This window comes from Paralichthys olivaceus, chromosome 7 (assembly GCF_024713975.1).
Source record: "Paralichthys olivaceus isolate ysfri-2021 chromosome 7, ASM2471397v2, whole genome shotgun sequence".
Taxonomy (NCBI): Eukaryota; Metazoa; Chordata; class Actinopteri; order Pleuronectiformes; family Paralichthyidae; genus Paralichthys; species Paralichthys olivaceus.
The window spans coordinates 12,147,247-12,159,884 of record NC_091099.1 but is presented as its reverse complement, the minus strand read 5'-3'; the positions used below and the strand labels follow the sequence as shown (position 1 = coordinate 12,159,884).

The window sequence follows — 12,638 nt, the reverse complement described above, 5'->3', positions numbered from 1 at the left end:
AAGCAGAAAACACTCAGGTTCTTTTCCATAAGCACAATGGAAAACAACAATCAGAAAACTCATCCAGGTTTCCCCTCTTTGATATACAAGATCAAACAGGCCAAGAACTGTCTTTGTTTGACTTGACCCTTTCGTAATCAATTTCTGGAGAATGTGTGATCAAAATTAGTTCCACACAGAGATTACAGTAAAGTGCATGTTTGTGGATGTCTGTTATTCTAGTTAATGTTTCATGAGTCACTACTTCCCCAAAAAGAGGTCAGAGCAGCATTCCTTTGATAAGAGGAAGTGCGCTTTGACTTGGTTGTTGACAGCCTAGTGTGATGCCCCACCCCCATTATGGAGATAACACTAATTACAAAAAGGGGTGTCCATGTTGTTGAGCATGTGTGACTTTAATACAACAGAATGTTTACTGACACACGGAAGAGGGCAGGAAAACTGAGATAAGGAGTAAAAAAAAGAGACCGTTATAGAAAGTAACAAAGAGACGAGCCAACATCAACTTACAAAACAATTTCACTTAAATGTTTTTGCATTTGATAACAACTGGGCGTTGTGTACTTTAACACTTCATAATTTTCTTTTTACTGTTATTGCCAAACATGGCCTTAATTCAAGGCAGAGGTCTACAGGAATTCAAATTTAGTGGCCTATGAACTGCACTAAACAACTGTACTGCCATAATTATAAATAACTGACTCTCTAGTAATGCAAAAAACTTGTAATGATTACAAATACATTATAAACTACAAAATTAGCTGTAATAGCCAAGAGCAAATAATAACTTAATAATCAACTGAATGATAGCTGAGTAAGTACCAAGAAAAAATGTTTATGGTTTTCAGCAAAGGACACAATACAATCTCAATCTTCAGCCTCATCCTCTGAGCCCTCCCAGGAAATGTCTGCGGGTCTGCGTGACTGTGTGTGTAAGGTAGTGTGTGTGTGCAGCACCATGTCCACCCGGAGGAGACTCGAGACACACTGCAGTACAGCCAGAAGCAGCTGGTATTTGCAAGAGACAGATTCAAGGCCCAAGTCCAACATAAAAGCTTTGGATAAAACGTCAGTCCTTCTACAACAATGCATGCTCAGTTTACAATCCGCTGCAGGAAATTCACTGGTACAATAAGCCTGTATGAGACTTGTGCTGGGTTTTTGTTTATATAGCAGACTGAACGTGTGGGAATCTTTTGGAAGAAAACTGAGGATGCTGGTTTGAATCTGCAGGAAATGTCGCGCATTGTGGGAGTAGATCTGTTGTGGTACACTCAGGAGAGCATTTGCCAAGAGCTGGGAAACAGCAGGGGTACTCATCTTTGTACCATCAGAAACAAGGCAACAGCGGGCTCGTTGTAAGAGGGCATGATTTAAGAGAAACTCAAATGTCCCACCAGCAAGTATAACACAGCCTGGCTCCAACACACACTGCTGAGAGAGAAACGCATTGGAGGATGAGTAGGTGGTTCTATCAGAGTGATCAGCTGTATGTGAAGAAGTGCTATTGTGAAACTGATATGTTCTATTTGATGCTGTAGTTGAAGTCCTTCCCATGGGCTGGAAGGTTACAAGTAGCATGCGGATGGCATCTTGAAATGCACATGCACACTGGTCTGTCTGCCCTTCCCCTGCGCCACATATGACCAGACTACAGGGTTTGACTGTGATCCTCTTCTGTAAATCATGGAAAGCCACGTGAACATATCTGTGGAAGAGGACAAGAGATTTCATTTTACATTACATTATTACATTAGCTGACGCTTTTATCCAAAGCGACTTACAATCAGTGCATTCAACATCTATGAGGGGCCATTTTCATTTCTCTGATGGAAACCAGATGAAGAGTTCACTGAAAATCAAAGCCTTGTGATGTACATTTCTTTAAACACTGTGTATATTTCTGGAACAACAGGTATATGTATATGAAAAAGAAGCAACATGTTATCATACCTATGTACTCCCAGTAGTATTGGCCGGCAAAAGGTCAGAGTAGAAACATTCAGTGGTTCAATTGTCCAGCAGTCTGACACAGGTGTGGTTCCACTTAGTTTGGAAAAGAGGGCCAGCTCATCTTGGCTGATACACTCCACAACACACATCTGTGCCTGTGCAGCCAAAGCCAGAACAGCCGCAGACTGTTTCACCGCAGACAGGAGCACAGAGACACCCAAACGCTGCAGGGTTGCAATGATACACTGTAGTGACTTCTCTGACCAGGCACTAAACTCCACAATACTTTTCTCCTCAGTCCCTTGGCCTCCACATCCCACCTTAAGCACTTCTCCAGCACTGAGTATTGTTGGCTGTAGGTACCCAGTAAAAACTACAGCTTTAACTGGCTGGTCTTCAGTCTGAGGGCAGGGCACAGCAAAGTCCCTGTGAATGACCTGCCCCTCAATCAGACGTGAGCAGCTAATAGGGAAGCCTGATACAGGCGTATGCAATGCAGGGAAGTTGTCATTTACAAAGTGAAGTGCTGAGGAAGGTAGGTCATTTTTAAATGTCCAGTGCCTGAGCACTTCACAGGTGAGGTTGCTTATGAAGTGACAGTGGGTGTGACTGAGACGAGTGTGAAAGAATGATGCCAGCAGCTTTTGAACACAGTGAGTGTTTGAGTGAGGAGCTGGTTGTGTTTTTGCAGTGGAATCCTCCCACGAAACACAGAATCCATACGGGGCCACTCCTAAAGCGATGAGATCCTCCAATTCTTCCAAAGCAAATGTGAGCAGTTCATCAGCAAAGCGCTGTGCAGTGGCAGCTTCTGCTGCCTCCCTAGAGTTATAAGTGTGAGACATGTCAGGCTCCTTGCAAGCTTTTGTATGAATCATTCGCAGTAATGATGCCAGCAGCAGGATAAAGGTCTTGGATCCATCCCCTGTTACACTGCTATGCTTCCAGACACACTCCACCACCATCCTAAAATGAAGAACACACAAATGTAATGTAAATACAAATTACACTTGATAAATATTATTGTAGAAGGAAAAAGTAAATGTCTGTGTCTCACCTAGCCAGTGGATATTCAAGTCGCAGTGCTTTGAGGATGCATGTTCCACTGCGGCTCAGCATAGCCTGTCCTGTGTCTCGGGTGAACAGCACCTGTCCTCCCTCTGGACCAAAGCTGCGGAGGACAGTTGCCTCTAGTGTACAAACTGTCTGGAGGACATGCTTGAGGTGAAGATGATGTACTGGTAGCATCTCCACAACCTGGAAAACAAACAGGATTTAGGTTGAGCATTTAGAATTTAGAGACATCTTGTGGTGAAGTTGCATGTTGCAGCTGAACATAAATATAAAGTATTTAAATATAATGGGCCCATTCTAGGGTAAAGAAAACTACAATTTGTATTATTTAGAATCTAAATAATACAAATTGTAGTTTTCTGACAGACATAGCCAATAGTCCTAAATCTTACACACTGAACCTTTAACCTATTCTCTACAAAAACATTTATGCATATAGAATCTTTTAAACAGGCAACAAACACAGGATTTTTTTAAATTTTAAAACAAGTCATCTTAGGGACTCAGCATCATATACAGTGTGCAGATATAACATTTTGGCTCATCATGTGGAAGACTGAATTAGATTTTATCACCATTGACATTCAACTGTTGTCTATTTAGGACAATCGCTTACATTTAGAAACCGTCTTTAGTTTTAGACACAAACAATTACACTTAACACAATGAGCCTCAATTTCTCATTTACACAGTAATATCTGTTCACATATGATATCAACTGTACAATACCTAGACAAGTATATATCGTATCTGTAACATTTTACTCAGTACAGCGTTCATGTGGTAGACACACTTTATGTATGCTAGATACTATAGACTTTAATTTAGCTTCAACAGATCCACAAATCAGCACAGAGCCTTGCTGTGTTTTATTAAGACATCACTTTAAAAGTGACTACAAGAGTCTGTGACTTTACAGTAATGTGCCATCACATCATCAGCTCCACCACTGCAGCAACAAGAAACTACCTGTACTGCTCCTTTAGTCCTGCCCGTGTACTTGTACTGTCACTGATCAGTAGTTTACACGACCGCAAACTTCCTAAACTCGCTACTGAGAACACTAGTATCGTTAGCATTTGCTAGCTAGGTAACCCGGCTAAATCAACGTTCTCGTCGCGGTTAAGGGGAGTTTAATTTATTACAAGCGTTCATACATAGACGTGACTTAAACGCATTGTCAAATAAACCGAAACAGTCTTTTAAATGTGAAACACGATTTGAATCTTACAGAACTCACCATTAGTCCAAGAGGAGGACGCTTCATTCCTCTGTATCCTGGAGACCAGTCTTCTTCTGTGGTTTATTGTGGAGATGTATCGGATTATAGTGCCACCCAGCGTCCGGAGTTACGAATTGTTTTTCTATCTCTAAACACCAACCACATATTGTTTATACTGTATATTAAAAGTTGACTGATCTTTTTGTCTTCACATATTATATATATATATATTTCATATATATTCTCTCCAAGCACCCTTTCTTATATATATTGTGAATTCTATTAATAAAAAAGCTCAATTTACTACAGGCATACAACAGCTTATGCCTAAAAGTGGGTTATCTATACCCTCAGATAAGTACTTCATTACAGCTTTAAATCAACTGGCCTCCACTCTGCACCACTTAAAGGAGTGACACCCGCAACAGATTTAAAACTCTGTTTTATTTCTTTGCGTGACAGACAGAGGTGATGTCGAGCTCACTGTTTCCCTGCCCATCCTCCCACCGTCTCTCGTTCTCTCTTTCTGTTCGGCATCTCTGTGCATCTCTGGTACCTCAAGGTGAACGGGGCGGGGCTGGAACTTGATCTCTGTGTTGCTGTAGAAACCACATCCTAAGTTTCTAAATCAGGCAACATCATCTATACATAAAAGATATGAGACAGTTGTGCAGCCGTACAGCCAGATGCACAGATGCCCTCACATACAGAGCCGTCCACGCTGAATGTAAATGTCCTCTAATGCTGAACTCTCACTATGCTAATGAGACCATAAAAAGCCATGTCGCTACACTAATGAATATGCATCGGTGGCCCGCTGACCTGTCGGGGTGGGACAAAGGGTCACAAAAGGTGGGACGTCAGAAATAAGGACCAGCAGTCCCATGAGACCTGAGTGGACAGAAAAGTACACATTTTTCTTTCCCCCTTACACGCAAACACGCGCACACACACACACACACAAAGAGGGAAGCAACACAAGATGACCAAGCTACTGATCTCACCCTCAACTCCATCTTGTCCTACCCTCTCACTTTCTCTCTTTCTCTCTTGATGCAGCTTCACACACCTGCACTGTTGTTGTCTCAGAACTGGAGACACAAAAACAAAGGGGCTGACACTTGCCTCACTGCTCTTCTCCACCTCTCTGCTTTTATCGTTTTTCCTCCTCCTCTTTCCTCTGTAAAGAAAAGGAATACCTGAGTCTAAACGCTGCTGCTGAGACCACTGAATACAGGTATGTCTCTAATTTTTCTCTTTTTTTGAATAATCAAAATTCGGATTTCTTTCTCTTTTGAATGTGCTGACTGAATACTAACAAATATGCACAAAAGATTGCTGCTGCTAATAATAATAGCAATCAGGTCAATGCAGGTCATTCTATTGTTTACTGGATGTGCACAATCAATATGAGCAACTTCTAAATCCAGATTCAATTATTTTCACTGACAAATTACACAGTGCTCTGAAGCCACAAGAAAAACAGTTTTTTCTAAAAGTGTCTTAAAATTGACATTTTGCAAATACAGATGGAACATTTTATTTACTGTCAAATGTACAAACTTGCTGGATTAAGTGTAAAGCTGCATTAACAACCGAAGTTAGGTCTATATGGTGCGACAGTCTTTCCCTATAACCTGAGTCTGCAGTAAAAATGAGAAAAATATGATTTATACATTTACTAATATTCATAAATAATTAGTAAATAATTACTTTGTGAATGCGTAGGTAATTGTGTAATGTTTGTTTCATATTGGCATAACAAACATCCCTAAACACTTTCAAAAGACCAAATCAGAATCTGAAATATTGTTCAAAATACACGATCAGTATCAGACAACTGTAACATGTGAGATTATCCATTTGGATGCATCATACATTTTTCTGTTCGCTCCTGTAATAGCCTTTGACTTTCCAGAAAAAAATGGTAAAGTATCCAGTGTAAAGTCTGAGATCACGTCTGCTGATTCAGCCCCACATCCTGATTACTGCGGAGTGGAAAATAACATATCACAACATTATTTCAGAGTTCAGTCTTGGCTTCGATCCTTTGTTAATGTGCACAGAGCATGACCTTGGTACACGATCATCACCTCTGGCTGCTCACAGAGGAACAGCAGAGGTCCACGTGTGACGCTTCTACTCTGCGTCTCCCTCGCCTCCTCCTCTCGAGTCCTGCCCTCTCCCCTTCATGTCAGCAGGTTTGGCAGAGACAGCAGTTTGCATATCCTGTGTTCAAGTTTGTGCCAGACCAGCAGAAACAGGAGAAGTCATTTGACACCGATATTCATACCCTGTCCATAAGCACATTATTGCTTCAAATACATCCATCGATGGCGTTTTAGAAATCTGCTCTAATGTGTATTTGTGAATCGTTTAGATGGCTCCCACATATGGAGGAAGTTATTGCTGTTTCTGTTATGTTGAAATATAATGTATGTTGCACATGTTGTGACTTAATCGTCTTCTCCGGTCTCTCCAGCTTCTCTGGCCAGTTTAATTCTGGATCTGCTGTCAATTATCAAACAATGACCGGGACCCGTCGAGCTGCCCCGGCTGCCCCGGCTGCACCAGGCACCCTGGTTACACCAACGCATTTGTCAAATGCAACAACCACCACAGGCCGAGCACAGTCTGGAGGCCACAATCCAAAGAAGTTCATGAGTGAGCTACACAACATTCACAGTGAGTTAAGAGACCAAGATAAATGTTCACCACCATGAGTTAATACAGCAGCTCATACAATATCACCAGAGATTTGAAGTATTTTCTATGGAAGCGTGATGTTTAGTCGCTTAAACAACAATACAGTAAGATTGCAGATCCCAGATATACATATTTAATTCTCTCCATGACTGTATTTTGGAATATTATTATCTGTAATTTCAGTAACCAGATCTCTCAACAGCTGTCCAACTTCAAGATGTTTGTAAAGCTGATATCGGAGTCATACATCCCAAAATACACAGGAGACGGACAAATGAATTCTTTACAATATAAGTAATACAGTATAACACCACAACAAAATATGGCCTAATGATTACTACAGTTTTGAGTAAGCATCTCTCTGACAACAGCATTTATTACAGGAGTACTAGATTTGATTGCATTACATTTTTCAGTGTGGATGACAATTTGTGGTTAAGAAAGATTCCATGTATTGTAATTATTTGTAATCTGTGTGTGTGTGTGTGTTTTATATGGCTTTTCAGTGCCATCTTGGGCCGTTGCCGCCCTTTGTATCGTGAGTTTATGCGTGGTGTTGTCCTGTGCTGTGTGCATCTGGAAGAAGTGCTTGAAAAAGAAGGACAAGGACAAAGAGAAGGACAAGAAGAAGGGAAAAGAGAAAAGCAAAGGAGGATTTGACACTGAAATGGATGGAGGTTGCAATGAGGTAGACCACACACACACACACACGCACGCACACACACACACACACACGCACGCACGCACGCACACACCTCTGCAGATGTATTGTCCTTCCAATGTATCACAGTTCTGACACTTGGGTCACCCCAGACTAGTAAATCTGTCTGTGTGTGTTACGAGTAATGGATGTCTCACAAATTGCACAGTTCATGGTGTAGGTTGAGGACTGAGATAACTTATTTTGGATTATCTTCAAGGACACAAGTTGCATTTAAACACATTGATAGTGTTAAAACCTTGGATTGCAACATAATATTTGTTTAATTGCCTCTACCGGTGTAACGCTATATAATATAATGTAGGAACACAGCACAAATAACTCCTACACAAATAAAAAGACTTGGTTTTCATTGATCACTTGTGTAGCTGCATTTTGAACTGCATGTGATGTGTTTGTGTGTCTTTGTGTTTGTGCAGCAACTGAAAGATGAAGGCAACAAAGAAACAGAGTTGTCAGATAAAGAGACCAAAGAAGATGAGAAGCTGGGGAGACTACATTTCACACTAGACTACAACTTCATAGATAACACAGTAAGATGCGCACCACCTGTAAATTCTTCGATGTCACATTTTAGAGTCCTCACTTTCAATTGGCCAGATCCTCATTTCTTTCTATTCTTTCTTCCCGTGCTCTTAAATTCTAGCTGGTAGTGGGCATCTTGCAGGCTGCAGAGCTTCCTGCCATGGATGTGGGAGGAAGCTCTGACCCTTACGTTAAACTATATCTGCTCCCGGACAAAAAGAAAAAGTTTGAAACTAAAGTTCACAGGAAGACGCTTGAACCAAACTTCAATGAGACTTTCACATTTAAGGTAAATTAGAACATCAGGAAAATTATTTTTCCAGAGCACATTCCCTATCAGCAACTTGATGTGTGTTCTGTACTATAGGTACCGTACACTGAGCTGGGCGGGAAGACACTGGTGATGACGGTGTACGACTTTGACCGTTTCTCAAAGCACGATGCTATAGGAGATGTGAAAATACCGATGAGCAGCGTGGACTTCAGCCAGTCTCTGCAGGAGTGGAGGGACCTGCAGAAGGCAGAGAAGGAGGAGGTGGGAGCAAACTGTTAGAGGGGGTGGACAAAAATAAATCTTGCTTTTGTTAAGACATCCTTTTTAAAAAAATAATTAGTTTCCTTTTATATGATGCAATGTTTTGTGTCGGGAACAAGGTTATTGATGCTCAATGTTCCTTTGGTTTAATTAAAATCAAATTCTCCTTTTGACATTTACACTTCGTTTCACAGCAAACAATACTGCAAAGAGTAGTCACCATGGTTTTGAAGCACCTATTTTAAAAAACAGAAGACTGCAGCCTCCTGTGATATTTCAGCTTCTCCATCTAATAATGAAGCCCTGACAGCATACTCAACTCTTTATCCTTCTTCTTCCCTGTGACAGAGCGAGCGGCTTGGAGACGTATGTTTGTCCTTGAGGTTTGTGCCCACTGCAGGGAAGTTGACGGTGGTGATTCTAGAGGCCAAAAACCTGAAGAAAATGGATGTGGGAGGATTATCAGGTGAGTCAAGAAAGTTACTTTTACGGAAGACATGGAAATCTTTCAGTATTTTATAAAAATGCACCATGTTGAACTCTTTAAGTAACAAGACACAAAACACTTAGTGCACACTGCTAAGCCCAGATTTGTCAGCTCTGGTTGAGCGTTAAGGCTTTATAATCACCTTTTTAAGTGATGTGTCCACTTTCAAGCACTTTCTATTGAGGGGAAACCACCAGGAGCTGCTACAATAGATGTGGTGTTCCACTGATGGAGTTGCTGCATCAGTGCCAGCCATTTGGTCTGTCGCTCTGACACCAAACCTCTCTGTTCTCACTCTCAGACCCTTATGTGAAGATCCACTTAATGCAGAATGGGAAACGACTCAAGAAAAAGAAAACAACGATAAAGAAGAACACTTTGAACCCATACTACAACGAGTCTTTCAGCTTTGAGGTGCCATGTGAACAGATAGAGGTAAACTGATTTATACACACACAAATGCAGACAAATAGAAAGAAATTCACTTTTTGTTCTTGTTTTTGTCATCTACAGAAGGTGCAGATAGCAGTGACTGTGCTCGACTATGATAAGATCGGGAAGAACGACGCCATCGGGAAGTTGCTGCTGGGCGCTAACAGCACTGGAACTGAGCAATGCCATTGGTCAGACATGCTGGCTAACCCCCGGCGGCCAATAGCTCAGTGGCACGGCCTCAAACCAGAGGATGAAATTAACTCACTAATATCCAGCAAGAAATGAAACTGTGAACCCACTGAGCTATGAAATCTTGCAGCATTTACCTCATCTACTTCAAATTTATGTTTTTACAAATCCCATGAAAAAAATTAAAGCTACTTAACTGAGTAAATGTACCAATTATTCTGTGTTTTAGCCTAGATACTCTCTGAATCACTATTATGGACTTAAATTCTGCAGTTATTGCCTACTGCTTATGTCATAAAGACTTGTAATAAAAGATGTATCACCAGGTACAAATGCTATTAAATAAGATGTGATTTTTTCAAAACCTATTTAATGTTTATTTACATTTGTCCAGTTGTTCAAAATTAATTCACAATGCACGTAACACCGACCTGCAGAGAGAGACAATCCCAAGGACAATCAAATTACAGATTACCTTGACTGCTATGAGCTATTATGTTAGTACTTTCATAACATTCACCGTTGCATTATGGTGGTTAAATAATAGATATTATAAATGCAAGTTGTTTATTTACATTTATATCCCATCGGACCATCTTCCATTAGAATTTCTGCTTATAAAAGCTGAGGATGTGCACTGATTATGATGTTGGAGTACAGCCTAGAATGAGAGGAATGCCAACATAAGCAATTTGGCATCATGATTTATTGACAGGTTTCTCTGCAGCATCACGACCAAAATGCCAAAAGAGGCCAGAATCACAACAAGAATACAAGTGATTCTAGTTCATTTTTAGTCTTCAGATATTTACGTGATAAATAGGGGATACTTAATTTCAAAGACACACTTTATAACACTTTCTTCCACTTCTTCATCAAAGAAAAAATGTAAAGTATAGTTTATATAAATGACTTGTATTGAGTCATTCCAAAGTTTATTGTGTGTCCTCCCTCATATTTGTCCACCCCTGCACAGAGGATGGACAATTCCGTAAGCATTATGAGCTTATCAACCATAGTATCATGGGGTTACAATGGGTGGGACTGTATTATACTGTGCAGATTTAGCTTTTATTGTATCATCAAGCTATGTCAGGTCAATTTTCTTTTACCAGGCACATACTGTTTCTCTGCTGCTGGTCTTGGTGCAATTCATTTAGATGTACAACATCATCCACCTTGTTATCTCATATTATCTGTGACGTTTGCACCACATGTTTGTCAAACAGCTGTTGTTTAGATGATGTGTGATGTTTGCTGATACTACATGCTCATGATCCTAGCCAACATTCGATTATAAGATATTTTAGGAAGAGCACAGGTGTAAATTATTCAATTTATTTACTGGGGCTTTAGAAAAGAACCAATGACAGAACAGAGATGTTGTTAATGTTACCAGAAACAACTGGGACCTTCCTACTGTGACAAGTCAAGATGTCTGCTGTGGAAGAGGACTATTTAATTGTTAAATATAAATGAGGAGCAGCACAGCACATCATGTCTATGGAGAGTTTGAGGCATGTCTCTCTCTCACTCACACACACGCACATAAATAACACAATAACATGCACTTTAACTCAAAAATGTTACTATTATAATGTACCCTTACCAAACCTTTAAGTAAAAAGTATCACCCAAGGCCATTTTCCACATTTTCTTAAATATCACATATACATGGTACAATGAGACTGGACATGGTGAGTCCTCTGATATTTGTCCAAAATACATTTTGTATAAGTTCACATATGTGACAGACAGACAAGGTTGAGTCCCTACACACACCAGCAGTTTGCAAAACTCAAGAGATCTAGTTAGATGTGTTCTGGCCTTGAAAACTAAACACACTGCAACTTTAGAAAACTCATGCGAACAATCGGAACACAAGCACATTAAGAAAAGAGGCAAGCACAACCACATGCAGTGCAAATACTCATAATGGATCCTGTGTGCAGGGGTGGACTAATATGACACACAGTTAACTTTGGACTGACTAAATACAAGTCATTTTTATAAACTTCACACTGCAAGGCTTTACTTTGCATTATTTCTTTGATGGTGAAGTGAAAGAAACTGTTATAAAGTGTGACTTTGAAATGAAATCACCTAACTCACATATATCTGAAAAATGACCTTAAATCAGTTGTATTCTTGTGATTCTGCTGAGAAACCTGTCAATAAACTATGATGCCAAACTGCTTATATTAGCATGTTAGCATTCCTCTCACCTGGGCTGTACTCCAACATCATGATCAGTGACTTCCTCAGCGTTTATAGGCACAAATTCTACTGATCCAATGGGAAAAAATAAACAACTTGCATTAGAAATGATAATATCTCTTATTTAACCACCTTAATGCAACAACTCTCAGCCTGTTGAAACGCAGTCGGTGGTAAAGACCCACCGAGGTTAAACACCTCCAGTTTGTCCAGCTGCCTAAATACACGTGTAGGGGTTTGAAGATACTCACATTCAAATGAAAACACAGATGACACGATGCGTGTGTCATGGTTTCCTCCCAGGAGACACCTGACCTGGAGCAAACCTCAGCGGGGTTCGTCACTATTTTATGTCCCCCTGGAAACACGTCCTGTCTCAGGCCCCCCCTAGTGGTAAACTAGTTTATTGGGCCACTGCCAGTCTTGGGTAACAAGTTGATGAGCTATCTGAGAGGTAATATTACTTTATGACTGTAAAACTGTATTTATGCTGAAAGTTACATTAAGCTAGCTTCATTGCTGAATACAAAAATGTGAAACAATGCTAAACCAGCTAGCTACTTTTACACTATTC

General features: G+C 40.4%; 2 protein-coding genes and 1 long non-coding RNA gene across 11 annotated transcripts; 1 reads left to right on the top strand and 2 right to left on the bottom strand.

The window, feature by feature from the left end:
• Positions 1–376: 376 nt before the first annotated feature.
• Positions 377–4,418, bottom strand: bbs10 (Bardet-Biedl syndrome 10). 3 transcript variants are annotated; one of them, XM_020078895.2, is made up of 4 exons: positions 4,268–4,418; positions 3,011–3,210; positions 1,954–2,919; positions 377–1,708 (listed from the first exon to the last, which is right to left on the bottom strand). In XM_020078895.2, exons 1-4 carry the CDS (start codon positions 4,292–4,294, stop codon positions 868–870), a joined length of 2,034 nt encoding a protein of 677 aa, XP_019934454.2. In that variant the 5' UTR covers positions 4,295–4,418; the 3' UTR covers positions 377–867. The 3 variants fall into 3 exon arrangements, with proteins under 3 accessions (XP_019934454.2, XP_069384671.1, XP_069384672.1); XM_069528570.1 differs by lacking the exon at positions 4,268–4,418 and adding an exon at positions 3,997–4,193; XM_069528571.1 differs by lacking the exon at positions 377–1,708 and adding an exon at positions 1,777–1,852.
• Positions 4,419–5,297: 879 nt separating this feature from the next.
• Positions 5,298–12,430, bottom strand: LOC109624334 (uncharacterized). 6 transcript variants are annotated; one of them, XR_011243465.1, is made up of 6 exons: positions 12,316–12,430; positions 9,057–9,171; positions 8,578–8,712; positions 6,324–6,478; positions 6,128–6,237; positions 5,298–5,429 (listed from the first exon to the last, which is right to left on the bottom strand). It is a non-coding gene; the product is annotated as an uncharacterized lncRNA (long non-coding RNA). The 6 variants fall into 6 exon arrangements; XR_011243466.1 differs by having other exon boundaries at positions 6,343–6,478; XR_011243463.1 differs by having other exon boundaries at positions 6,128–6,478.
• syt1b (synaptotagmin Ib) lies at positions 5,347–10,711 on the top strand. 2 transcript variants are annotated; one of them, XM_020078897.2, is made up of 9 exons: positions 5,347–5,486; positions 6,732–6,934; positions 7,462–7,643; positions 8,096–8,209; positions 8,323–8,490; positions 8,569–8,736; positions 9,085–9,202; positions 9,525–9,658; positions 9,737–10,711. In XM_020078897.2, exons 2-9 carry the CDS (start codon positions 6,778–6,780, stop codon positions 9,941–9,943), a joined length of 1,248 nt encoding a protein of 415 aa, XP_019934456.2. In that variant the 5' UTR covers positions 5,347–5,486; positions 6,732–6,777; the 3' UTR covers positions 9,944–10,711. The 2 variants fall into 2 exon arrangements, with proteins under 2 accessions (XP_019934456.2, XP_019934455.2); XM_020078896.2 differs by lacking the exon at positions 5,347–5,486 and having other exon boundaries at positions 6,485–6,934.
• Positions 12,431–12,638: the final 208 nt, after the last annotated feature.